General features: G+C 46.7%; 1 protein-coding gene across 2 annotated transcripts in view; it reads right to left on the bottom strand.

The window, feature by feature from the left end:
- slc25a14 (solute carrier family 25 member 14) overlaps nt 1–26,786 on the bottom strand; it is a 54,591-nt gene that overhangs the window by 13,942 nt on the left and 13,863 nt on the right. The window contains exons 2-7 of one of the 2 annotated variants that reach the window (XM_078412060.1): nt 26,375–26,518; nt 24,507–24,654; nt 19,902–19,996; nt 17,392–17,477; nt 4,105–4,200; nt 1,784–1,908 (exon numbers count right to left, since the gene is read on the bottom strand). In XM_078412060.1, coding sequence (XP_078268186.1) covers nt 1,784–1,908; nt 4,105–4,200; nt 17,392–17,477; nt 19,902–19,996; nt 24,507–24,565 — 461 coding nt within the window. In that variant the 5' untranslated portion in view covers nt 24,566–24,654; nt 26,375–26,518. The remainder of the gene's footprint in view (nt 1–1,783; nt 1,909–4,104; nt 4,201–17,391; nt 17,478–19,901; nt 19,997–24,506; nt 24,655–26,374; nt 26,519–26,786) is intronic. The other variant, XM_078412059.1, reaches the window with a different exon arrangement.

The following is a 26,786-nucleotide window of genomic DNA, read 5'->3' as shown; positions in this document are numbered from 1 at the left end:
TCTGAGTTGTGCGGTCTCACCAGGGCCCGGTACAACTGTAGAAGGACCTCTTTGCTCCTATACTCAACTCCTCTTGTTACGAAGGCCAACATTCCATTGGCTTTCTTCACTGCCTGCTGTACCTGCATGCTTCCTTTCATTGACCTCACCATGAGAAAAAGATTCTGACAATCTAACCTTTCGATCCCACTCATAACTCCCTGGATTACTTGTCCCTACCCACCAAAACCACCCCCTCCCCAGATACCTTCCCCTGCAACTGCAAAAGATGCAACACCTGTCCCTACACCTCGACTGTGTGCAGGGACTGTGTGCAGGTTAGGCAGAGATTCACTTGCATCTCCTCCAACCTCATCAACTGTATGCATTGTTCAAGATGTGGATCCTTATCCATCGGCGAGACCATTGGCATTTCGCTGAACACCTTCGCTCAGTCCGCCTGAACCTACCTGATCTCCCGGTTGCTAAACACTTTAATTCCCCTTCCCATTCCCACACAGACCTTTCTGTCCTCGGTCTCCTCCATTGTCAGAGTGAGGCTAAATCCAAATTGGAGGAATAGCATCTCATATTTTGCTTGGACAGCTTACAGCCCAGTGGTATGAACATTGATTTTTCTATCTTCAGGTAGCCCAGTCATTCCCTCTCTCTCTATCGCTCCCCCACACCAGCTTCTCTATCGCTCCCCCACACCAGCTTCTCGTTCTCACCCAGCAAACAGTTAACAATGGCCTGTTTCCTTTATCGTCCTCACTTTTTTGCACATCTTTCATTTATTGCTCTTTACCTCTCCACATGTCACCATCTCTCATCATCTATATATCTTATTTCCCTTATCCCTAACCTGTGTGTAGAAGGGTCTCGACCCGAAATATCATCCATTCCTACTTTCCAAAGATGCTGCCTGACCCGCTGAGTTACTCCAGCATATTGTGTCTACCTTCAATGCTCTATCCATGTCAATACCCTACCCCCAGTACCATGTGCTCTAATTTTGCCCACTAATCTCCTGTGTGGGACCTTATCAAAGGCTTTCTGAAAGTCCAGATTTAATTCTTCCATCTCAATGCTTAAGTAAATCTCTCCATCTTTATGCCATCAGAACATTAAGGTAGATGAGGATGTCATGGAGATATAGTTCCTTTTACATGATCATCAAAGGCGACAACATAGTTTAAGGTGAGAGGTAGACAATTTAGAGGAGATGAGAGGGGGAATTTTCCCCCCTATATGATGGCTGTGTGGAACACACTGCCTGAGGGGATGGTGGAGGTAGAGACCCTTGTGGTATTTAAGAAGCATCTAGACACATGCTTGAATTGCTAAGGCAGTGAAAGCAACAGAGTAAATCAAGATAAATGGGATTAGTGCAGATAGGGACAATGTGCCACATGAACATGATGGTCTGAAGGCTTGTTTCTGTGCCTAAGACTCTGTGGCACGTTTACTATATCTTTATCCTGGTAATTTGGGAATACAATTTGTGAAAGCTTACTAGTCACTCTGCCATGACCACTCCTCCCAGCACCTCACCTTCACATTCAGTCAAAAACTCACCTCAGAATCTAACACTACTGGTCCAAGGAGCTACATCTCCTCAACTTCTGAGGACCAAGTTCATATTCCATATTGTTGCAAGAGGCTCATGTTTGAGCAGTTTATTAGAATTCCCATTCTTTGTAAAATTAACTCAGTCTGACTAGCATTATTCACAGCTCCAATATAGTCTTGATTCACATGACAATAATAAATTGGTACCTGTTCAATAATGGGAGAAACTTACAGAAAGTGTGTGTAAACTGTGTCTCCCATAAAACCAGACAAAATGATATGTTTTTTGGTCAGATCGTAGACGGGTAATTCCACGCCCACGACAATGGCAGCTCGCTGAGCAGTGAGGCTCACTCCCTGTAAATCACATAGAGAACGGTGTGAAGGAGCTACAAGGGACGGCTCGCAACTCAAACAAACTAAAACTCTCATTTGTTTGTTTGTTTGTTCCTGAACTACAGCCAAATAGCACCAGAATTGTAGGCTCACCTTACTCACCATTGGCCTGCCGTTCAAATGGTTGTTATCTTTTAATTTTTTTCACTTTTTAAACTTTAATAAATTTGATTGGCTCCACCCCCCCCCCCCACCCCACCCCCCCTCCCCCCACCAGACCCCCCCCCCCCATGTGGGGACCAGCATGTCCTGATTGGCTACCTCCATGTTTAATGTCACAAGGGAACCCAACGGGTCCGTGTGTCGTGCGCAGTTGGGGCCCGTTGATCCAATACTTACGTAAGATGGCCGCCGGATCAGCGTGTGCGCAGTTGGGGGAGGGTTGGTGCTCGGAGGGGGGCGGGACGGCCAATGAGGGCAGGGGGGGGGGGAAGGCAGGAGTGCTCTCCTGCAGCTGACCGACAGGACTGGCCCGCTGCAGACTGCAAGACTACATGCTGAGGGATGCACTGAAGCTTGGTGCAGCCAACGCCAAGGCTCTGTGGGGGAAGACCACAGTCTAGGGTTCTTCCGCTGCTGAACATGGGGGGCAGGGTGTGGTGGAGACGCCCCTCAAAATAAGGGCAGGGATTCAACTCCAGTGGGCCACATGAGTGGCAAGGGGGGGGCTAAAATTGTGTAATTTGTATAAACAGTATTGAATATATGTACAGCTTCCGAGAGTGTCAGATGGAGTTTTGTAAGGATCATGCATTGTATATATTTATTTCTCAAATAAAGTATATTTTGAAATATAAAAAAGGTAGGACACACCTGGGCAGCCCGCAGAACACCAAGAGCAGAGAGCAGGGCTTGACACCAAGTTTCCACCACAACAGTGGGCCAGGAAGCCATTTGCAAGGCCGTGCCATCACTGAGCAGCCCACTTTTAGCCGTGAATCAATTCACACTCGCGTTTCGGAAATATGTCCGGAGCACTAAATGAGGGATTTCAATGTGGGATTTCAATGCCACACGTTCACTGGATTCTCTGTCTGTTATCTGCCTGTTCACAAAATGCTGGAGTAACTCAGCAGGTCAGGCAGCATCTCGGGAGAGAAGGAATGGGTGACGTTTTGGGTCGAGACCCTTCTTGGTATCTGCCTGCCTGCTCATATGATTGGAGACATTACACCAACAGTCTGAGGAAGGGTCTCCACCCGAAACATTACCCATTCCTTTTCTCCAGAGATGCTGCCTGTCCCACTGAGTTACTCCAGAATGTTGTGTCTTCCTTCGATTTAAACCAGCATCTGCAGTTCTTTCCTACACACCAAGACAGATAGGCAGCAAGTGCTGCCGATGGTGCAGTGGAGATTTACCAGGATTTGGGGCAATTTGGAAAGATTGGGAATCAGGCGAGATTGGAAGGGATGGGTTTGTTCTGCCTGAATTGGGGGACAACACAGAGCTAGATATGTACGAGGGGACAGATGGGGTGGATAAATACAAATATTTTTCTAATAGTAGGGGTGTCTAAGACAATAGGACGTAGGTTCAAGCGAGGAGGCTTAGAGGGGATCTGAGGAGGGGTTTTGTCACACGGAGGGTGACTGGAACCTGAAGAGGGGGTGGAGGAAGAGGCTCTCATGTTTAAGGACTAGACCAAGTGGACCCATTGGGCCCATTCCTCGTAGAGGGGGGACAGGGAAGGGGAGAGAGTCACACTCACCTCAGCGGGCCCATTCCTCGTATGGTTTCTATTGTGACCATGGAAAATTGCATTAAAAAAAAATTTGTTTAAAAAAAAAAGAATCTCAATGAAATAATGACGTCATTGTGACGTCACACGCTGAAGATCTTAATGAAATCGGTTTAAACGGTTATTTTTACATTTTAAAATCTCTCTAACTTAAAAAAATATAACACCAATTTGAATGAAACCTGTTTTAAAGGGTCCCCAGGACAACGGTGAGTAAGGTGGGCCTAAAATAGTTGCGCTATCATGTACCGTTTTGGCAGTGTAGAGGGCGTGGTACACACATAAACGCAAACACACAAACAAACCGAGAGTTTTAGTAATATAGAGATAGATATAGATAGATAGATAGATAGATATAGATAGATAGAAGATAGATAGATAGATAGATTCTAGTATTATGATCACTGAATACTTACTCTCCACAAGCCTCTGGTACCTTCTTGCTGGTAGATATTAATAAAATTACCGATCATACTTCCCTGGCAAAGTCCACTTTGAGCTTGCATCCGAATCTGAAAAAGAGGTCAAACAAAAAAATCCATAAATATCTAATTGAACGATGAAAGCATTGGAATTACAATACAATACAATACAATATATCTTTATTGTCATTGTACAGGGTACAACGAGATTGGGAATGCGCCTCCCATACGATGCAATAAATTAATTAATTTAAACAACAACAACCCAACGAAACAAATTGTAACAGTTTTAAGACAGAATAAAGTGCAAGTAGATCTGTGCCGGATCACTGTGCGATGTGACCATCCGGCTCAGCAGCACCTGTTCATAGCAGCTATGGCCCTGGGGATGAAACTGTTCCTGAGTCTGGAGGTGCGGGCGTAGATGGAAGGAGTTCGAACAGACTGTTGCAGGGGTGTGAAGAGTCTTTGTGGATGCTGGTGGCTTTTCTGAGGCATCGTGTGTTGTCGATGCCCTCCAAGGCTGGTAGCTGTGTTCCGATGGTCCTCTGAGCTCTATGGACTACCCGCTGAAGAGCTTTCCCTTCTGCCTCCGTGCAGCTGAGGTACCACACAGGGATGCCATGTGTTAGGATGCTCTCTATGGTGCAGCGGTAGAAGGTCGTCAGCAGCTGTTGGGGTAGACCAGACTTTTTCAGTGTTCTTAGGTAGAACAGGTGGTGTTCCCAGTTTCGAAGTGGGCAAAGAAGGTGTTAAGCTCGTTGGTCAGTGTCATATCGCTGTGGGGGCAGGCAGGGCTGCTCTTGTAGCCAGTGATGTCCCTGACACCCTGCCACATGCTTCTGGTGTCCGTGGTGTTGAAGTGGTCTTCCACCCGTTGCCTGTGGGTGTCTTTGGCCCTTTTAATACCTCTGTTCAGGTTCTGTACCCCCTTGTTCATCCAGGGTTTCCGGTTTGGGTACGTTTTTGTTTCCTTGGCCTCCGTGACATTCTCCACACAGCAGTTGATGTAGGAGAGCACAGTGGATGTGTATTCCTCCGTCTACCTCTGAACCACAGGTCACCTGCTGTGCAAACAGGTCCCAGTCGGTGCGATCAAAGCAGTCCTGGAGTTGTAGGGTGGCATCCTTGGGCCATATTGTGACCGTCTTTATTGCAGGTTTGGTCTTGCGGATGAGGGGTTTGTATGCGGGCAGTAGAAGCAGTGAGAGGTGATCGGATTGTCCCAGGGGTGGGCAGGGGAGAGCTCTGTAGGATTGTCCCAGGGGTGGGCAGGGGAGAGCTCTGTAGGCGACCTTTATGTTGGTGTACACCTTGTCCAGTGTGTTTGAGCCCCTGGTAGGGCACTGCATGTGCTGGTGGAATTTGTGGAGCGTGGCTCGTAGGTCGACCTGATTAAAGTCCCCTGCAACAATGAAGGTGCCATTGGGGTGGGCATCCTGCTGCTTGCTGATGGCTGAGTGCAGCTGTGCTAGCGCTAGGTTAGCATTAGCCTGTGGGAGAATGTATGCGGCCATGATGGTGACCACAGTAAAGTCCCGCGGCAGATAGAACGGCCTACATTTGAGCAGTAGGTACTTCAGGTCTGGGGAACAGTAGCTCTCTATTGCGGAGTGGTTGGTGCACCAGTCATTGTTGTGTAGATACAGAGCCCACTGCCCTTACTCTGACCGGAGTCCTTTGTTCTATCGGCCCGTTGTAGTGACCGGTTCGTGAGCTCCACAGCCCCGTCGGGATCCAGCGCGTTGAGCCATGTCTCCGTGAAGATCAGCGCGCAGCAGTCTTTCAGGGATCGCTGGGTGTTGATCCATAGCCTTACCTTATCCAGCTTGTTGGAGCTGCCGTTGCCGCTGAGTCTGGACTCACCGCCATGGGCTCAGACTGGATTCCGGTGCAGGTAAGGTTTTTCCCACCACTGCTGGGCTGCTCCGTGCGTGGTTTGCAGCGCTTTGAAGAGCGTGATGTTGCTGTGTACGGACGTGCTGCTGCCCGTACTGTCGGGATTTCAATGCCGGTGCTGGATTTCTTCGTGATGTAGGGAAGTTCTCTACATTTTCTGGGTGTACTTTCTTCGGTTTTCTCGGTGCTGGGCTGCTCCGGATTGCATCGGATGGGGGAGCACAAAGCCTCTGCATCTGGACGCGCCGCCATTAGGGGTTGTTTGCACTAGTTTAATTCTTAAGTATAATTAATTCACCAACTATACATTATAGTATCCCTCCTAAAGCGGTTTAAGATTTCTGAAAGTGACAGCAAGTGGATTTTTGTGCACAACCCGCAGGCATTGCCACTTTCATTTCACTGCACATCGTGTATGTGTATGTGACAAATAAATTTGACTTGACTTGACTTGAAATAGTGTGAAAGGTATAAGGGATACTTGTCTTCATCAGTCTTCACAGAGAAGAGTTCTTCATCAGTCTTCACAGAGAAGAGTTGGTAGGCCCTTCATCAGTCTTCACAGAGAAGAGTTGGTAGGACACCATGTTGCAGCTTTCCAAATTACTGATCCCATTTTTCCTCAACACTTTGCCAAGATGGGAACAAATACTGGGCAAAGAGGGGAATGTCACAGGGCTCAGTCTTATTTGAAGGAAATCAGGCAAGTGGTACAGAAGTGTGAAAACGCACACCTCCAGATTCAGGGAGTTTCTTCCCAGCTGTTACCAGGCAACTGAACCATCCTCTCACCAACTAGAGAGCGGTCCTGACCCCCCTTCTACCTCATTGGAGACTGTAGAACTATCTTTAATTGGACTTTACCTTGCCCTAAATGTTATTCCCTTGATCATGTATCTGTACGCTGTGGACAGCTTGATTGTAATTAAGTATAATCTTTCCAGACTCGAGAGCACACAACAAACGTTTTTCACTGAACCTCAGTACACGTAACAATAAACTAAGCTAAACTTGATAGAATGTTCATTGCACACTTTGTCTGTAGTTCTCGTTCACACATTATAGGAAGGATGTAGAGGCTTTGGAAGGGGTGCAGATGAGGTTTAACAGCTGCCTGCATAGAGGGTATTAGCCATAGGGAGAGGTTTGCCAAATTTGGAATGTTTTTTCTAGAGCATAAAGGTTGAGGGAAGACGATAGAAGTATATAAAATTATAAGAAAAATAGATAAGGTCGACAGCCAGAGCCTTTTCCGAAGGGTGGAAATGTGAAGGATTTGACAACAGTGAAGAGGCTTTTAGATAGGAACATGAAGAATCACAGAATGGAAAGATATAGATCACATTCAGGTAGATGAGATTAATTTAACGGCATCATGTTCGCCAAAGACATTGTGGGTTGCAGAGCCTGTTCCTGGTCTGTCGGTTCTACTTTCTATCCATAACTCTGCCAATTTATGTGTTGCTCGCAAACTTCCGATTAAGCTCATCTACGTTTTATAGACAATAGAGAATAGACAATATGTAATCGGCGCCCTCGACCAAGCCACCTTGCGACGGGTCCGACCTTTCCCCTGCGCCCCCCCCGGCAGGTCCGACCTTTCCCCCGCGCCCCCCCGGCAGGTCCGACCTTTCCCCCGCGCCCCCCCGGCAGGTCCGACCTTTCCCCCGCGCCCCCCCGGCAGGTCCGACCTTTCCCCCGCGCCCCCCCGGCAGGCAATAAGAACGTGGCCCTCAAGGCCTTTCTCCTCCAGCAGTTCGTCCTCAGCGAGACCGAGCGGGCGACCCAGATCAGCGGGCGACCCAGACCGAGCGGGCGACCCAGATCCTCCAGATGCCGGGCCTGGGTGACCGCCGCCCGTCGGTACTACTGACCGACATGTTAGCGCTGCTGTGCGACCACAAGCCCGGTTTGTTATTTAAACACGCCTACCTGCTGCAGCTGCCATCCGATCTCCACCAGCAGTTCATCCACGACCCATTCACCGACATGCAGGCGGTGGGCGAGCGAGCGCGCCGATGATCTCTGGATGGCCGTCAGCTGGCCCTCGACGCGCTGGAAGTCCCTCCGACGGCCAACGACGATCCGCAGGCCGGGGCCTCGATCGCCCGCATCTCTACCGCTCCACGACGTCCTTCGCGACGGGACCCGGCAGCAACGGCACACACGGCCGGCAGCACGACTCTCCCGCGCAGCCTGCCGGCAGTTCCTCCGCACGCCACCGGAGGTAGCTGGTGGTCGGACCCGGGTGCAGCACGCAGCCTGCCGGCAGTTCCTCCGCACGCCACCAGAGGTCGCTGGTGGTCGAATCGGCCCGCACAGCCGCCCGTTTTTGCGGACGCCAGCAGATGGGGCTGGTGCTACTTTCACCGGCGGTGGGGCCCTTCTGCCCGTCAATGCCGGCAGCCCTGTTCGTTCCCGGGAAACGCAGGGGCCGGCCGTCAGTGATTGCTTCGGCGGCCGGCCAGATTCATCGCGTGTTTGCGTGGGACCGCCGCTCCGGGGCTCGTTTCCTTGTGGACACACGGGCTGAGGTGAGCGTTGTTCCACCTTCGCGTGCTGACCTCTGCAGTGGTAAACGTGGCCCCCTCCTCGCCGCAGCCAACGGGACTCCGATCCGCTCGTACGGGATGCGCACGATCTCCCTCAACTTCGGAGCGGGCAGCTTCTCGTGGCCATTCGTCATTGCGGATGTGTCCCAGCCGTTGCTGGGTGCCGACTTCCTACGGGCACATTCCCTGCTCGTGGACGTCAAGCGGCAGCGTTTGGTGCACTCCGTCACCTTGCAACCTGTTTCCCTCCGCGTGGGCGACCCGGTCGTGCTGCCTGATGGGCCCCTGTCGTCCGTGGACGCTACGTTCTCGCGAGTTCTGGCTGAGTTCCCCGATATCCTGGACCCCCAATTCCACTCCGCCGCCCCGAAGCATGGAGTGGTGCATCACATTCCCACCACTGGCCCACCCCTGCACGTCCGGGCACGGTGTCTTCCACCGGACAAGCTCCGTCTCGCTCGGGAGGAGTTCCGCCTTATGGAGTCGCTGGGTATTGTGCGCCGCTCAGACAGCCCGTGGGCGTCCCCGCTCCATATGGTCCCCAAGGCAGATGGTGGTTGGCGCCCTTGCGGTGACCACCGTCGGCTTAACGATGCCACCATCGCTGACAGGTATCCGGTCCCCCACATTCAGGACTTTAACGCACACCTGGCTGGGGCCACGGTGTTTTCCAAGGTCGATCTGGTGCGTGGCTACAATCAGATTCCCGTCCACCCAGACGACGTCCCCAAGACGGCCATCATGACACCATCTGGCCTTTTCGAATTCTTCCGTATGCCGTTTGGACTTAAGAGCGCTGCGCAAGCTTTTCAGCGGCTTATGGACTGTGTGTGCCAGGGCCTGGACTTTGTTTACGTGTACCTCGATGACATTTTGGTGGCAAGCCGCTCGAGACAGGAGCATGCTGCCCATCTACGCCAGCTATGCCAGCGCCTCAGCGATCACGGGCTGGCCATCAACATCACCAAATGCCGTTTTGGGGTGTCATCCATTGATTTCCTGGGCCACCAGGTGACCCCGCACGGGGCGCTGCCGCTCCCGGACAAGGTGGACGCGGTGCGCCAGTTTCCACGCCCGACCACCGTGAGGGGCCTCCAAGAGTTCATTGGGATGGTGGCCTTTTACCACCGATTTGTGCCGTCTGCCGCCCAGATCATGCGTCCGCTGTTCCACCTCATGGCGGGCAAGCGCAAGGAGGTCGAGTGGACTGACGATGCAGTGGTGGCGTTCCAACACGCCAAGGACGCCCTGGCTGCGGCCACGATGCTCGTGCACCCACGGGCGGATGCACCGACCAGCCTGATGGTCGACGCTTCGGATGTGGCGGTTGGGGAGGTGTTGGAACAGCAGATTGACGGGTGTTGGAAGCCTCTCGCTTTCTTCAGCCGGCACCTCAGCGGCGCACAGCGGAACTACAGTGCCTTTGACCGCGAGCTCCTTGCCCTTTACCTTGCAGTCCGCCACGTCCGCTACTTCCTCGAGGGGTCAACCTTCACCGCGTACACTGACCACAAGCCCGTCACCTTTGTGTTGGCCAAGGTGTCCGACCCGTGGTCAGCTCGCCAGCAGCGGCAGTTGGCTTTCGTCTCGGAATACACAACCTCCATCCGTTTCAACGGGGGTAAAGACAACAGAGTGGCCGACGCCTTGAATGGACCCGCGGTCCACGACGTCCTGCAAGTGGCCGATGGCATTGACTACTCAGCCCTGGCGGCAGCCCAGTTGACAGACGATGAGATGTCCGCCTATCGTACTGCAGTTTTGGGCCTGCGTTTGGAGGACGTTCCCTGTGGCGCTGGGGGCGCGACGCTGCTGCGCGATGTATCCACCGGGCAGCCGCGGCCCATCGTTCCCGTTGCCTGGCGGCGCAGAGTGTTCGAGGTGCTCCACAGGCTGGCCCACCCTTCCATTCGGGCGACGTTGGCCCTCGTGGCTTCCCGTTTCGTGTGGCACGGGTTGCGTAAACAGGTTGGGCATTGGGCGCGCACCTATATCCCGTGCCAAACTGCCAAAGTACAGCGGCATGTGCGAGCGCCGCTCCAGGAGTTCCCCGTCCCACGCCAGCGGTTCGACCACATCCACGTGGACATCGTGGGGCCGCTGCCGCCTTCTCGGGGTTTCACCCACCTCCTGACTGTGGTCGACCGTTTCACGCGGTGGCCAGAGGCGGTTCCACTGCCGGACACTTCTGCCTCTACTTGTGCCCGTGCCTTGGTGGCACACTGGATTGCCAGATTTGGGATGCTGCTCGACATCACGTCCGACCGAGGGCCGCAATTCACCTCCGAACAGTGGTCGGCCATGGCTCAACTACTGGGGGTTAACCTGCACTGCACCACTGCGTACCATCCGTAGGCGAACGGCCTGGTGGAGCGCTTCCACCACCAGCTCAAGGCTGCCCTGAAGGCCCGGTTCGTTGGCCCGGACTGGGTCGACGCGTTGCCGTGGGTTTTGCTGGGTGTCCGCACTGCGCCGAAAGAGGACTTGGCCACCTCCTCGGCTGAATTGGTGTACGGGGCCCCGCTGACAGTGCCCGGTGTAGCACTTAAGCTACAGAGAGAGGTTGAACAGGTTGGGTCTTTATTCTTTGGAGCGTAGAAGGTTGAGGGGGGACTTGATAGAGGTTTTTTAAATTTTAAGAGGGACGGACAGAGTTGACGTGGGTAGGCTTTTCCCTTTGAGAGTGGGGAAGATTCCAACAAGGGGACACAGCTTCAGAATTGAGGGACAAAAGTTTAGGGGTAACATGAGGGGTAACTTCTTTACTCAGAGGGTGGTGGCTGTATGGAATGGGCTTCCGGTGGAAGTGGTGGAGGCAGGCTCGATTTTATTATTTAAGAGTAAATTGGATAGGTATATGGATAAGAGGGGATTAGAGGGTTATGGTCTGAGAGCAGGTAGATGAGACAAGGTCAGAGAGAGTGGTCGGCGTGGACTGGTAGGGCCGAACGGGCCTGTTTCCATGCTATAGTTGTTATATGGTTATATGGTAACATTGGCCGCCCAATAGTAATATAAAAAGCACGGTAACCCCAGTCCCCCATGTTCCCTCGTTTTTTGAAGATAAGCTTTTGAGATCCTGTGTGCTTTATATCCCCAAATAAATGGCATAATGATAGAATCGATTAACTTAAAGTAGGATTTGGGGATAAAAATAGGGACATTCTGAAATAAATACAGAAATCTCGGCAGGGAGACCATCTTTACTGCGTTCACACGGCCAATCAAGGAAATAGGCAACGTTCTCCATTTCTCTATGTTCTCCTTTAGCTTGTTCAACCTTTCGGTAAAGTTAATTTTAAAAAGAGTCTTGGAGTTTTTAGATATTTTAATGCCCAGATATTTTATACTGTCCGGACTTGTTTTAAACTGCATGTTGGCTAAGAATACAGGGTCTAATTCTGCTGTTAACGATATAAGTTCACTCTTCTGCCAGTTTATAGTGTAACCTGAGACCTCGCCAAAGGAATTAATAAGCTGGAATAGGTAAGGGACAGAATGTTCAGGGTCAGATACAAAGATGGCAATATCATCCACATAAAGCAAAATCTTATGTTCCACCCCACCCAGCATTATCGGTTTTATAAGCGCATGCCCTCTTATGCCGATTGCCAGCGGCTCAATGGCTAAGGCGAAGAGGAGCGGCGAGAGGGGGCAGCCCTGTCGCGTACCCCTCTGAAGGGCAAAGGGGGGTGACCTATCCTGGTTTGTGAGTATGGAAGCGGTGGGATGAGCATATATAAGACGTACCCAGGAAATAAAAGAGGCACCAAGACCAAACTCTTCCAGCACTCTGAGTAAATATCCCCACTCAACCTGATCGAAAGCTTTTTCTGCATCTAAACACAGAATGGCTTGTTTGGAAGAACTGTCGAATTTGTGATACATAATATTCATCACTCTTCTAACATTAAATAAAGAGAATATAGTGGGGATGAACCCGGTCTGATCCGTATGGATAATGGATTCTATACACTTATTTAGTCTAGTCGCCATTATTTTAGTAAAAATTTTGAAATCCAAATTAAGCATAGAAATTGGTCGGTATGTGTCCACGATTTCCAGAGCCACCTCAAGTACCCTGGGATGCAGAACATGAGGATTTATCAGCCTTCAGTCCCATCACTCTACCCAACACCATTTCCTGACTAATGTGAATTTCCTTCAGTTCTTCCGTCACCCAAGGTCCTCTGTCCCTTAGTACATGGGAGCATGAGCAGAGAGACAGAGGGGTGTAAAATGAGGGTAGAAGAAATAGGTAGCAAGGTGAAAAGTAAAAATGACAGGCAGACAAATCCAGGGCAAAAATCAAAAAGGGCCACTTTTCAACATAATTGTATAAGGGGTAAGAGTGTTGTAAAAACAAGCCTGAAGGCTTTGTGTCTCAATGCAAGGAGCATTCGTAATAAGGTGGATGAGTTGAATGTGCAGATAGTTATTAATGAATATGATATAATTGGGATTATGGAGACATGGCTCCAGGGTGACCAAGGCTGGGAGCTGAATATCCAGGGATATTCAATATTCAGGAGGGATAGACAGAAAGGAAAATGAGGTGGGGTAGCATCGCTGGTTAGAGAGGAGATTAATGCAATAGAAAGGAAGGACATTAGCTTGGAGGATGTGGAATCGATATGGGTAGAGCTGCGAAACACTAAGGGGCAGAAAACGCTGGTGGGAGTTGTGTTCAGGCCACCTAACAGTAGTAGTAGAGTTGGGGATGGCATCAAACAGGAAATTAGAAATGCATGCAACAAAGGTAAAACAGTTATAATGGGTGACTTCAATCTACATATAGATTGGGTGAATCAAATTGGCAGAGGTGCTGAGGAAGAGGATTTCTTGGAATGTATGCGGGATAGTTTTCTAAACCAACACGTAGAGGAACCAACGAGAGAACAGGCTATTCTAGACTGGGTATGAACTACAACAATTGTTCATCCCAGTTTGGCAAAAGAATAAATCAGGGAAAGTAGTGCATCCGTGGCTAACAAGGGAAATTAGGGATAGTATCAAAACAAAAGATGAAGCATACAAATTGGCAAGAAAAAGCAGCCTACCAGAGGACTGGGAGAAATTCAGAGTCCAGCAGAGGAGGACAAAGAGCTTAATTAGGAAAGGGAAAATAGATTATGAAAGAAAACTGTCAGGGAACATAAAAACTGACTGCAAAAGCTTTTATAGATATGTGAAGAGAAAAAGATTAGTTAAAACATATGTAGGTCCCTTGCAGTCAGAAACAGGTGAATTGATCATGGGGAACAAGGACATGGCAGACCAATTGAATAACTACTTTGGTTCTGTCTTCACTAAGGAAGACATAAATAATCTGCCGGAAATAGCAGGGGACTGCGGGTCAAATGAGATGGAGGAACTGAGTGAAATCCAGGTTAGTCGGGAAGTGGTGTTAGGTAAATTGAATGGATTAAAGGCCGATAAATCCCCAGGGCCAGATAGGCTGCATCCCAGAGTGCTTAAGGAGGTAGCCCCAGAAATAGTGGATGCATTAGTGATAATTTTTCAAAACTCTTTAGATTCTGGAGTAGTTCCTGAGGATTGGAGGGTAGCTAATGTAACCCCACTTTTTAAAAAGGGAGGGAGAGAGGAAACGGGGAATTATAGACCAGTTAGTCTAACATCGGTAGTGGGGAAAATGCTAGAGTCAGTTATTAAAGATGGGATAGCAGCACATTTGGAAAGTGGTGAAATCATTGGACAAAGTCAGCATGGATTTATGAAAGGTAAATCATGTCTGACGAATCTTATAGAATTTTTCGAGGATGTAACTAGTAGAGTGGATAAGGGAGAACCAGTGGATGTGTTATATCTGGACTTCCAGAAGGCCTTCGACAAGGTCCCACATAAGAGACTAGTATGCAAACTTAAAGCACACGGTATTGTGGGTTCAGTATTGATGTGGATAGAGAACTGGCTGACAGACAGGAAGCAAAGAGTAGGAATAAACAGGTCATTTTCAGAATGGCAGGCAGTGACTAGTGGGGTACCGCAAGGCTCAGTGCTGGGACCCCAGCTATTTACAATATATATTAATGATTTGGACGAGTGAATTGAATGCAACATCTCAAGTTTGCGGATGACACGAAGCTGGGGGGGCAGTGTTAGCTGTGAGGAGGATACTAGGAGGCTGCAATGTGACTTGGATAGGTTAGGTGAGTGGGCAAATGCATGGCAGATGCAGTATAATGTGGATAAATGTGAGGTTACCCACTTTGGTGGCAAGAACAGGAAAGCAGACTATTATCTGAATGGTGGCCGATTAGGAAAAGGGGAGTTGCAACGAGACCTGGGTGTCGTGGTGCATCAGTCATTGAAAGTAGGCATGCAGGTGCAGCAGGCAGTGAAGAAAGCGAATGGTATGTTAGCATTCATAGCAAAAAGATTTGAGTATAGGAGCAGGGAGGTTCTACTGCAGTTGTACAGGGCATTGGTGAGACCACACCTGGAGTATTGCGTACAGTTTTGGTCTCCTAATCTGAGGAAGTACATTCTTGCCATAGAGGGAGTACAGAGAAGGTTCACCAGATTGATTCCTGGGATGGCAGGACTTTCATATGAAGAAAGACTGGATAGACTCGGCTTGTACTCGCTGGAATTTAGAAGATTGAGGGGGGATCTTATAGAAACGTACAAAATTCTTAAGGGGTTGGACAGGCTAGATGCAGGAAGATTGTTCCCGATGTTGGGGAAGTCCAGAACAAGGGGTCACAGTTTAAGGATAAGGGGGAAGTCTTTTAGGACCGAGATGAGAAAGTTTTTTTTCCACACAGAGAGTGGTGAATCTGTGGATTTCTCTGCCACAGAAGGTAGTTGAGGCCAGTTCATTGGCTATATTTAAGAGGGAGTTAGATGTGGCCCTTGTGGCTAAAGGGATCAGGGGGTATGGAGAGAAGGCAGGTACAGGATACTGAGTTGGATGATCAGCCATGATCATATTGAATGGTGGTGCGGGCTCGAGGGGCCGAATGGCCTACTCCTGCACCTACTTTCTATGTTTCTATGTACGTCTGGGAGATTGTTTGTATCCTCCTTAGTGAAGCAGAACCATAGTACCTGTTCAACTCGTCTGCCATTTCCTTGTTCCCCTTAATAAATTCACCTGTTTCTGTCTTCAAGGCACCCACATTTGTCTTAATTTTTTCCTCTTCACATACCTAAAGAGGCTTTTACTATCCTCCTTTATATTCTTGTTAGCTTACCTTCGTACTTCAACTTTTCTCCCTGTATTCCCCAAGGATTGGGAAGCTTTTAAAAATCAACAGAAGGTAACTAAAAAGACAATACGGGGGAAAAAGGATGAAATATGAAGTTATGCAAGCTAATAATATAAAAGAGGACAGCAAGAGTTTCTTCAGTTATATAAAGAGGAAGAAAGGGGTAAGAGTGGATGCTGGAGAATAATGCAGGAGAAGTGATAATGGGGAATAAAGAAATGACAGAGGAGTTGAATAACATTTTTGCATCAGTCTTAACAGTGGAGACACCAGCAACGTGCCTGAAATTCAAGAGTCAGGGATGAGAAGTTAGTGGAGTGGCGATGCAAGGGAGAAGGTGCTTGGGAAGCTGAAAGGACTGCAGGTCAGTAAGTCACCTGGACCGCATGGACTGCAACTTAGGGTTCTAAAAGAGATGACTTTAGAGATTGTGGAGGCATTAATAGTGATATTTCAAGAATCACTAGAGTCAGGATGATTGGAAAATTGCCAATATTACCCTGCTGCACAAGAAGGGAGCAAAGCAGAATAGTGGGAACTATAGGCCAGTTAGTCTGACTTCGGGTGGTTGGTAAGCTTTTAGAGTCCATTATAAAGGATGAGGTTACAGAGTTTTTAGAAGTTCACGATAAAATAGGCCAAAGTCAACATGGCTTTGTGAAGGGGAGTTCTTGCCTGACAAATTTGCTGGAATTCTTTGAAGAAGTAAATAGCAGGACAGACAAAGGAGAGGCAATAGATGTTGTCTACCTAGATTTTCAGAAAGCCTTTGACACAATGCCACATGGGAGGCTGCTAAGGAAGATGAGAGCCCATTGTATCAAAGGGCAGATACTAGCATGGATAGCAGGTTGGCGGGATGGCAGAACGGCAATATAGGGCTGCCAGTGACTAGCCGAGTTCCACGGGGCTCGGTGCTGGGGCCGCTGCTCTTCACGTTCATTTAAGGCAGAGATGGATAGATTCTTGATTAGTAAGGGAGTCAGATGTTATGGGGAGAAGGCAGGATAATGGGGTTAGGAGGGAGTGATGGATCAGCCATGATTGAATTGCGGAGTAGACTTGATGGGCTGAATGGCCTGATTCTATCACTTATGACATGGAATTCCACTTAGCACCAGAGGACAGAATTGAATCGGGTCTGTGGGGTTACGAGGCAGTAGTTCTATTAGCTCTATCACTGTGTCATCATAGAGCTACAGATGTTCTTAATATAACAACACTTTCATTCCTGCGATTAGCATAGTGAATCTCCTCTGGTCGTCTCACTATATCCTTTCTAAAGGAGAATGCGCAAACATCCCGCGGGCAGAACCAGAGGTCAGGAGTTTGAGGCAGCTGATCTCTCAACTGCACCATTGTGTTGCAGCCTGCAAGTTTTGTTATCAGAGAAGCGTAGTATTGTTCTTCTATCCCACAAGCTTCTCAACCCAGAGATCGATTCAACCAAGATAGACACAAAACGCTGCAGTAACTCAGCGGAGCAGGCAGCATCTCTGGATAGAAGGAAGGGGTGACATTTTGGGTCGAGACCCTTCTTCAGACTGCCAGCCATGGGTTACTCAGAATATACCATCATGAAAAGGTTACCACTGTACCTTCAGAACGTCTGTAGGGTTGGCAATCGAGGATGAAACGACCCCAGCAAGAATTCCACAGCAAACATTTACAAGCAGGGTTTCATCTGTAAAGGCAAGCCAAAAAAAACACAATTATAACAACAATAAATGGTATCAATATTAAAATGTAGGGGAGAATAAACATTGATAAATAATGTTGCAGCCAGCACAAGGCTGAATGCTTTGCTTTTGGAGGAGTCAACAATGTTGGGACTGCACTATGGATTTCATCAGACCAAATCTCCCCAAGTTATTACATGGGATTGGTATCAAATGAAACACACATATATATATATATATATATAAGCAAAAGACAAACTGCTGAAGGAACTCAGCAGGTCAGGCAGCATCTCTGGAGGAAAATGGACAGTTAATGTTTCGGATCAGGTTTCTTCTTCAGACTGAAAAATCCTTTGTTCATTTCCCTCCAAAGATGATACCATGACCTGGTGAGTTTCCACAGCACTTTATTTTCACTCAAGATCCCAGCATTTGCAGTTTCCTGGGTCTCCACACACACATATATATATATATATATATATACACACACAACATATATATATATATATATGCAACATATATACAACCTATATACCAAGGATGGCATTGAGAAGCTTGGAGAACTGGTTAGATTTTTACAGTACATAAATACTTTCATTATGAAGATAACAGACAACAGACACTGATGATCAGCAGTACACAAATCACACGTGCCACTATGATCACTAAACACATCGAGCTGACGGATATTATTTGCAATTTTCAATTTGTTTGTTACATTGGCATTACCGTGTCAAGAGTTAATGGTTATTATCAAAGCAAATTAGAATTTCACTCTTGGCTTTCTTTCTCACCTATATTTGACTTATTAACAACATTTGAATCTAAACGTTAGATCAATTTTGAAGCTCATTTTAATTAAGTATCCTTTTCCCACTAAAGCTCTCCATGTCCTTCTCACACAAGAAACCAGTTACTGAGTCAAGCATCAGTCCATCACCAGACCCCTCAGGGCAGCACAGGTAAAGTTGCTGCCTTGCAGCGCTGGAGACCTGGGTTCTATCCTGACCTGTGTGTTCTATGCATCATAGTGTGGGTTTCCTCTGGATACTCGGATGCTCTAGTTTCCTCAGACATCCTGAAAACAGGCAGATTGGTCGGTTTAACTGGCCACTGGTAAATTGCTGCTTCAGAAATGTAGGAGGAGTTGATGGGAGTGTGGGGAGATTAAAATGGGATCAATTTCGGATCAATGTTAATGGGTCATTGATGGCCAGCATTGACTCAATGGGCCAAAGTGGCTTCTTCTATAGTCTGTGATTCTTCCCAGTATCACCCTTTAGCAAACAACAAACTGTTGACAGAATTCAGCAGGTCGAGCAGCATCTGCGGAAGCAAGGCATAGTTGATGTTTTGGGTCTCGACCTTTCATCGGATGCTGCTTGACCCAAAGAATTCCTCCAGCAGTTTGTATTTTGCATCTCTAGTCGTGTGCTTCCGCCATCATGCTGACATTCTGGCCACAGTCACAGCATAATGTGCTTCTGAATAATCTTCTTGACTCAGAATTGTCAGAAAGAGCAACATTTACTGCCAATCTATAACCAGCTATTTGTAACTGCCCTCGAATTGGTTAAATTCCTTCAAGTCTTGTTTAATGCACCCTCAGAGTAGTCGACAAGAGGGGTTTGTAGGTGTTGGCATTTTCTATGTGCCTGTTGTCCTTATGTGAGATATGACTCTAGCCCAGTTAATTCTTTTTCATCAATTCCCATTAAAAAAAATTAACCAGCTCTCCTTGATGTCACACTGGACATAGGCTGCCTTTTAACAAGGTCTCGTTTGGACCTAGACTACGAGGTCTCAGGGTTATCGATCTTCCATCAGAACAGTTGTTATGAAAGGTCACAGACCTGAAGGGTCAACTCTGTTTTTCTCATCACAGAAGCTGAGTATTTCCAACATTCGCTGTATCTGTTTCAGATTCCCAGCAGCTGCAGGTTTTTGCTGCTCTTCTATTGATATGATCACTTGATAGTGCTGTTAACAACACCTTCTATTACATTGAGAATAGACTGAGGGTGTAGTACTTAGACTGATTGGATCCAGCTTTTTGTTTGTTGACATGACAGTGGGAAGTTTTCCATGGGCAGTTGTAACTGATCAGCATTGTAACCATACTGAAGTTGCTCAGTTATCGTATCTAGTTAAAGAGGACGAAGGGTGACTGATAGAAATATACAAAATGATAAAAGGTACAGATAGAGTTGATAGTTGGAATCTTTCTCCCTGGTAGGCGTATCAAAAGCAAGAGGGCATAGGTTTAAGGTAAGAGGAAGGAAATTTTAAGGCGAGAATAAAAATAACCCACAGATCAATTGATAACTGCAGCACGTTACCCAAAGAGGTGGGTATAGAGAGGAATGTAGGGTTGGACTTTATACAAGGACTGCAGAAATCATCAAATGTTCATGTTAAGTAAAACTAACCTTCCGGGCAGCTTACAAACAAGCGTTTCAAACTTTGGTATGTTCCGATTTTGATGGTGCCGTAGGATGCTTGCCGCAATAGAGCTGGGCTGATGCTGTATCAGGAGATAAAAATATTATAACAAACTAACTTGTATTTGAGAAATAGTCCCATGTTGGTTCAGCACCAGCCCATCTTAACACTCTCAGTGCCCGCCTCCATCAAAACAGCTAAAAGTGTTGCAACAATGTCCACAAGTAAGAATTTCATGGCTCCATTTTGGTTCCTATGACAATTATACACTCTTGACTAGGAGGAAGTTAAGGAGGAAGAGGGTGTCAGGGATTATGGGAAGAAGGCAGGAGAATGGGGTTAACAGGGAAAGTTAGATCAGCCATGATTAAATGGCAGAGTAGACTTAATGGTCCGAATGGCCTTATTCTGCTCCTATCACATGAACTTAACAATCCAAACTTGTAGCCTATTCTTTCATTCTAGTCGCGTATCACTAAAAGTAAAATGCTGGATGTTAGAGATCTGAAATTAAGACAGAAAATATTGGAAATATTGCAAAGATCAAAGACTCTGCCTTTCTGTACATAGCTGAATTGTAGTTTAATGAGCATTTCCAACATTTTCTGCTATTACCATAGCCAAACAAATGTTCCCCCAGAAATAGCATTTTGTCCATTTGCTATCAATATCAGCTTTCTATGTAATCACTTCATACATAATACATTCTTCCATTAAAGCACTACTAGACATAGCAGTTTGAAGAGTCTCGACCCCATACGTCACCCATTCCTTCTCCCCAGAGATGCTGCCTGTCCCGATGAGGTACTCCAGCACTTTGTGTCTACCTTTGATTCAAACCAGCATCTGCAGTTCTTCCCGAGACATAGCAATCTGTTTTCTAAAAACATATTGCTACCACAACATAATGACGCGATATAGACAGACTGAGTGACTGGGTGAAAACCTGGCAACTGGAGCTTAGTACTGGGAATTGAAAGATCGTACAACTAGGTAAGACTCAAAAGGGATTATTCTCCAAATGGACAGAGGCTGCAATGAGTGGAGTCTAGAGGGATTGAGGTGTTCGAACACCCGAATCACAAAATGTTATTAGGCAGATCCAAAAAGCCTAATACGAAAAACTGTTGTGAAGGCGTTGGTTTAAGAATAGGAACATTTTGTTTTGGTTGTGCAGGATTAGTAAAGCCTCATCTGAAATACTGTGCACGGTTTTAATCCTCTCATCTAAGAAAAGGTAGATTAATATTGGAGAAAGTCCAAAGGAGATTCACCAGCTAATTCCTGAGGTGACAGTGTTGTTCTATCATGAGGGGCTGGACAGTTTGGGTATATATTTCTTGGAGCTTAGAAGAACGACGGATGACCTTATTCAAATCCTAAGGTGGCTTGACAAGCTAAGTATTGTGGTGTTTTCACAAGTGGGAAAGTCACGAACTAGGGGACACAGTTTATAAAAAAGATGGTAATTTAAAACTAAGATGTGCAGAAAGTTCTTCTCTCAGCTAATGGGGGAAATCTGGATTTCTCTGACCCTGAGGCTAGTGGTTGCCAGATCATTGGATATATTTAAGGCAGAGACAGATAACTATTTGAAAGATCAGGGAAGTGAAGGATCTGGAGAACTGGCAGAGAAGAATTAGGATCAGCAAGGATCAGCCATTCTCATATTGAATAGTGGGGCAGGATTGATTGAGTGACCACTTGGCTGATTCCTGCACAGACTGTGTTCTTGTATGATGTTGCATGAATACAGGTGTGCATTTTATTTAACAGCATTCTGTAATTTTAAGTGTTCAGAAATGGCTATCACACAACCAAATAACATTTACATATAAACCACATTTTTTGTTAAGACCTCTACACTTTTAGAAACATGGAAAATAGGTGTAGGAGGCCATTCGGCCCTACCAGCCAGCACCGCCATTCAATATGATCAAGGCTGATCATCTAAAATCTAAAATCAGTACCCTGTTCCTGCTTTTTCCCCATATCCCTGACAAACTGCATCACTGAAATAAAGTCTTGGCTTCAATCCAATTTCCTCAAACTCAACTGCGACAAATCTGAAATCATCATCATTGGTCCAAAAACGCTCACCAAATCCACCCACAACTTCACCCTCAATATTGATGGTCTCCCAGTATCCACCTCCCCTCACATCCGAAATCTTGGAATCATCTTTGATCAAACCCTCTCCTTCGACAAACACATCAAACACATCACCAAGACAGCCTTCTTCCACCTCAAAAACATCGCCCGTCTCCGTCCATCCCTCTCCTCCACAGCTTCATCACGCCTTCCACGCCTTCATCCACGCCTTCATCACCTCCCGTCTGGACTACTGCAACAGCCTCCTCTATGGTTCACCCTCAAAAATCATCAATAAACTCCAACACATCCAGAACTCCGCTGCCCGTCTACTCACCCACTCCCCGATCCGTAACCATATCATCCCCGTCCTTTACAAGCTCCACTGGCTCCCCATCCCCCAGAGAATCCAGTACAAAATCCTCCTCATGACCTACAAAGCCCTCCATAACCTGGCCCCATCCTACCTGACTGACCTCCTCCACAGACACACTCCCACCCGTACCCTCCGCTCTGCTGCTGCTAACCTCCTGTCCCCCCCCATCCGGACCAAATTCAGATCCTGGGGGGACAGGGCTTTCTCCATCGCTGCTCCCACCCTCTGGAACTCACTACCCCAAACCGTCAGAGACTCCTCCTCACTCACCACATTCAAAACATCACTGAAGTCTCACCTGTTCAGCACTGCCTTCAACCACTGACCGTCACCTCACCTTCTTTTTCCTTTTCTGTTCGTTTACTTATTTATCTATTTATTTTCTTCTCTATGTTTTAGTAAACCCTGTAAAGCGTCTTTGAGTGTTTAGAAAAGCACTATATAAATGTAATGCATTATTATTATTATTATTATTCCTTTAGCCCTGAGAGCTAAATCTAACTCTCTCTTGAAAACATCAAATGAATTGGCCCCCACTGCCTTCTGTGGCAGAGAATTCCATAGATTCACAACTCTCTGGGTGAGACCTGATCTCAGTCCTAAATGGCCGACCCTTTATTCTCACACTGAGACCCCCTGGTTCTGGACACCCCCAACATCGGGACCATTGTCTGTCCAATCCTTTAAGATTGGACAGACAATGTCCAATCTTAGCCTGTCCAATCCTTTAAGAATTTAATATGTTTCTATAAGATCCCCTCTCATCCGTCTAAATTCCACTAAAAACAACCCGTCGACCCATTCTTTCATGTCAGTCCCGCTATCCCGGGAATTAACCTGGTGAGCCTATGCTGCACTCCCTCAATAGTAATAATGTCCTTCCTCAAATTAGGGGACCAAAATTGCACACAACACTCCAGGTGCAGTCTCACCAGGGCTCTGTACAACTGTAGTAGGACCTCCTTGCTCCTAAACTCAAACCCTCTCGCAATGAAGGCCAACATGCCATTAGCTTTCTTCACTGCCTGCCGTACCTGCATGCGTACTTTCAGTGACTGATGTACAAACACATCCAGGTCTCGTGGCACCTCCCCTTTTCCTAATCTGACACTATTTAGATAATAGACACTGTGGTAAAAAGCTGGAATAACTCAGCGGGACAGGCAGCATCTCTGGAGAGAAGGATAATCTGCCTTCCTGTTCTTGCCACCAAAGTGGGTAACCTCACATTTATCCACATTATACTGTATCTGCCATGCATCTGCCCACTCACCCAACCTATCCAAGTCACCCTACAGCCTCGTAGCATCCTCATGGCAGCTCACACTGCCACCCAGCTTTGTGTCATCCGCAATCTTGGAGATGTTGCATTTAATTCCCTCGTTTAAATCGTTAATATATATTGTAAACAACTGGGGTCCCAGCACTGAGCCTTGCGGCACCCCACGAGTCACCGCCTGCCATTCTGAAAAGGACCCGTTAATTCCTACTCTTTGCTTCCTGTCTGCCAACCAGTTCTCCAACCATGTCAATACCCTACTCCCAATACCACGTGCTCTAATTTTGCACGTTAATCTCTTTTATGGGACCTTGTCAAACAAAGGCTTTTTAAAAGTCCAGATACACTACATCCGCTGGCTTTGAAATACAGAGAAGGATTTCAGACTGATTTGCAGCGAAGAAACCTTCAAAATGAACCATTGAGCAGTTCTACCTGAAGAGATATGATCCTGATTTTACTTGATGTGGTCATACTGGACTGAACTAGTTATTCACTGTACACATTTAACTCTGTGCACCTTAAACTCAAGAGTCAAATGTCAAGGTTCTAGTGGGGATAACAATCACAATTAAAGTTATCTTAAATGATAAAAGAACAGCAAAGGCAGTCAGTAGCTCCCAAAATATCACTGGAAGGAGGGGGAGATGGGGTGGTAAAAGAGTTAGGAATCTTGAATGTTTAGCTGTCATGTGGGAATCATTTGCTCCAGAGATGTGGGGTTGAGAGGAAGGCTGTTTGTGTTTGCAAACACAAGATTAAAAAGTCACGGTTCTGGAATACACAACTGAGGGAATAATAGAGGCACATTCAAAAATTCAAAGTAGACCTTTAGTTTACACTTACCCAGAATACAGAGCCCTCAATCCTTCCTCTTTGCATATTCGAAGTAGGGCATGCAGCATTCCTCGGTATTTAATCTCCTTATAGCGCAAATCAAGTGTTTGGCCCTGGACTTGCAGTCGGGTTTTTGTGAGGTCTATTGGAAAAGTGCCTAGCAGAATGGAAGAAACAGCTTTTCACTTGTCAAATATTGACAAGGAAACTCAAATTGTAGTTCCACAAATTATAACAATCCACTGTCACATTGCATGCTGAAGAATGCCAGCCGGTAATTTTAGTGTCTTTAAAAGGAGCCAAATGATAAGTGAACAAATATAATCATTCCCAAACCAAAGAAATATTCATAAGGTCATAAGTGATAGGGGCAGAATTAGGCCATTCAATCATGGCTGATCTATCTCTCCCGCCAAACTCCATTCTCCTGCTTTCTCATCATAACCCCTGACACCCATACCTAATCAAGAATCTATCTTTTTCTGCTTTAGAAATATATATTGACTTGGCCTCCACAGCCTTCTATGACAAAAAAATCCACAGATTCACCACCCTCAAATAACAAGAGATATCAGTGAGACGGGGTTGTTGTCATTTAAGTAATTTCTGCGAAATGTGAGCACAGTAATACAGTAAGGCTAACTTTGAGGGTATGGGAGAAAGTCTTGCTCAAGTTGAATGGAGCAGATTGTTTAAGGAGAAAGGAACATCAGCCAAGTGGGATGTTTTTAAAAGTGTTCTGACAAGAGCTCAGGATATGCACGTCCATGTTAGAATGAAGGGCAAAGCAGGCAAATGTAAGGAAGCTTGGCTGACCAGGGAAATTGAGGCATTGGTCAATAATAAGAAGGACTCATAGGACAGGTATAGGCATCTGGGATCAAGTGTATCCCTGAAGTTGTTTCTGGAACTAAGGAGCAAATTAAAAAAGGTAATCAGAAGGGCAAAAGAGGGCCAGACGATAGATGTGGCAGCAACATTAAGGACAATCGCAAGAGATTTTATAAATATAATAAGGGGGAAAAGGGTAACAAGTGAGAAAGTGGGAACGCTCAGGAATGAAAGCGGTCAACTCTGTATGGAGCCACAGGAGATGGGCAAGGTCCTCAATGAGTATTTCTCCTCTGTATTTATCGAGGAGAAGGACAGGAGGAAGGAGGAACTTGGGGCAGTCAATGGAAGTGTCTTGAGAGCAGTCAGTTTTACAGTCGAAGAAGTACTGTTGGCATATTATATTACCTTGCGTATTAGGGGGGGGCAGTCATTAGATGCACAGGGTGGTGTATATATATGGGCATAAGGGACAGGGAGTGACAGACACAGGGAGGGAGAGCATACAGTTCCCACCAGACCTGGACAGATCAACGACTGGACAGACCTGGGACTGAGCAGCCAGCTACAACTTTAATGCGGAATAAGTAAAGCCTGGTATGTTCATCTCCTTGTTTGTACAACTACTTCAATAAATAACTATTTAAACTGGAAATAACGACTGGAAGATCTGTTCTGTTGGGTCTGTGTAAGATCACTCTGACTCCCTGTGTAGTAATGGGAATTGGAAAAGAAGTCACTGGAAAAGTCGGAACGTTGCCATTACATCCTAAGTGAGAATTAGCTCTATGAGTGAGACTGGAGCTTGTGAATCAACTGGGCGGAATAAGGATTGTTTTATTTCACAAGCCTGACGCCACTATTCCCAATCAACTGGACAAGGTCGCCACCTGCGCTAATCTGACCAACAGAGATTGGAAACCCCGAAGGCCAACGCGCAGGGAAAATGGGTACGTACAGCATTAAGCTTTATTGGAGAAGCTACATATGCTAGGCAGTATTGTAAAATGGCTACTATAATGGAGAATTGAGGGCAAAGGAGTGACCTTGAGAATCGCAACGATTTTAGTTGTTTGAAATATTTGTGTTGCTATGGCTTTCACGTCAACGCGTCTTAAAGGGATATTGTACAAGTATGTCTGTGGTCAGATCTGATGCTCAGTCACAAGATGGCGATGTTGGAAAGGATTCTGAAAAGGAAAAAAGGATTATTAAACACACTTCCAAAGGCTTGGAATTGCTCATTGAAAAGCACCAGAAGAGAAGAAACTCGAGATATAAAAAGCTATCAAGTTAATGGAAATGCTGAAAGAGCTCATGAAATCAAATGAAAATGTAAATGAAGTACAATCTAATCTGATTCAATTAATCAAACTCTGTGATGAAGTCAAAGAAAACTACGAGTCATTGGTGCCTGAAGATGAACTCAAAAGGCAAAATCAGTGGATTCGACAAACA

This window comes from Rhinoraja longicauda, chromosome 15 (assembly GCF_053455715.1).
Source record: "Rhinoraja longicauda isolate Sanriku21f chromosome 15, sRhiLon1.1, whole genome shotgun sequence".
Classification (NCBI taxonomy): Eukaryota; Metazoa; Chordata; class Chondrichthyes; order Rajiformes; family Arhynchobatidae; genus Rhinoraja; species Rhinoraja longicauda.
This window is presented reverse-complemented; position numbering and strand designations above follow the sequence as displayed.